Source organism: Solanum lycopersicum, chromosome 12 (assembly GCF_036512215.1).
Source record: "Solanum lycopersicum chromosome 12, SLM_r2.1".
Taxonomy (NCBI): domain Eukaryota; kingdom Viridiplantae; phylum Streptophyta; class Magnoliopsida; order Solanales; family Solanaceae; genus Solanum; species Solanum lycopersicum.
Window position 1 is genome coordinate 61,770,912 of NC_090811.1, and position 1,772 is coordinate 61,772,683.

A 1,772-nucleotide genomic window follows, 5' to 3' on the forward strand; every position below is an offset into this window, starting at 1 on the left:
TGATTCTCAAAGAAGGTATCTCGACTTCAACAGGTATGACTGCTTCTGTTCCATATAGTAGCAAATATGGAGTGGCTCCAATTGATATTCTAACAATCGTACGGTATCCCAATAAAGCATATGGTAACATCTCATGACAACATTGTTTTCCTCAAATCTTTTTGATATTCTTATTGGCGTCCTCTACAGCTCCGTCCATTTGGGGACGATAAACAATTGAATTCCGATGAGTGACCTTAAATTATTCACAAATATCTCTCATCAGGTGACTATTGATATATGCACCATTTATCAGTAATGATGATTCTGGCACTCAAAATCTACATATCAGATTGTTGTGAACAAAATCAGCCACCACTTTCTTAGTTACCGACTTTTTAGAAGCTGGTTCCACCCACTTGGTGAAATAATCAATGGCAACCAAAATGAATCTGTTTCCATTAGAAGTGACTGGTTCTATCGGACCGATGACATCCATTCCCCAAGATACGAATGGCCAAGGTGAACTCATAACATTAAGTTCGTGAGGTGGCACTCGTATCAGATCACCGTGCACTTGACACCTATGGCATTTATGCACAAACTTGCAACAATCATTCTCCATAGTCATCCAAAAATATCCGGCTCGTAGGATATTTCTTTCCAAAGTGAATCCATTCATATGCATGCCACAAGCTCCAGCATGTATCTGTTCGATAAGCTTCACAGCTTCAACAACATCCACACATCTTAGAAGACCCAAATCTGGAGTCCTCCTATAAAGGACTTCTCCACTTATAATGAAATTGAGAGCCATACGGCGTATCAACTTCTTCTTATTGGACGTAATGTCTTCGAGATAAGTTCCAGACTCCAAGTACTTCTTTATATCAAAATACCAAGGCAATCCGTCTTGTTCTGCTTCAACATGGGAACAATAGACTGAATGTTTTTTCAACACTATATCCAGAGGATCAATATAATTTGTGTCCGGATGTTTAGTCAACGAAGCGATGGTGGAAAGATCATGGGCTAATTCATTCTGTATTCCAGGAGTATGTCTGAACTCGATCTTATAAAATCTTTTGAACAACTTCTGCACATACTGTACGTAAAGTATAATGTTTGGGTTCTTCACATCCCATTCTTCTTGAACATGATGAATCAGAAGATCTGAATCTCCAATAACTAACAACTCATAGAAATTCATGTCGATGGCCATTTTTAAACCCAGAATACAAGCTTCATATTCGGACATGTTTTTCGTGCAATTAAATCGGAGCTTAGCCATCATGGGATAATGCTGACGAGATTCTAACACTAACACTGCTCCAATACCTTTACCTTGATGATTTGCCGCTCCATCAAAGAAAAATCTCCAACCTGGATATGCTTCAGAAATATCCTCACCCACAAATGACACTTCTTCATCGTCAAAATAAGTCTTAAGTGGTTCATACTCTTCATCAACAGGATTTTCTACAAGATGATCAGCCAAAGCTTGTGCCTTTATCTCTTTCTGAGTCACATACACAATGTAAAATTCACTCAACAACATTTTACACTTAGCTAACTTTCCAGTCGGCATCGCCTTTTGGAAGATTTACTTCAGTGGATCCATTTTAGAAATGAGGTATGTAGTACAAAAAGACAGATAATGTCTCAGCTTCTGGGCAAGCCAAGTCAAAGCACAACATGTTCTCTCTAACAAAGTGTAACGAGATTCGTATGGAGTAAAATTCATACTTATATAATAGATAACCCTTTCCTTCTTTCATGTCTCGTCCTATTGA

The 1,772-nt window shown here is 38.3% G+C and overlaps 1 protein-coding gene across 1 annotated transcript; it reads right to left on the bottom strand.

Annotated features, from left to right (window-relative positions):
• Positions 1-313: 313 nt before the first annotated feature.
• LOC112940533 (uncharacterized) lies at positions 314-1,567 on the bottom strand. Its single transcript, XM_026028805.2, has one exon. The coding sequence runs from the start codon at positions 1,565-1,567 to the stop codon at positions 314-316; it is 1,254 nt and encodes a 417-aa protein (XP_025884590.2).
• Between the last annotated feature and the right edge of the window lie 205 nt (positions 1,568-1,772).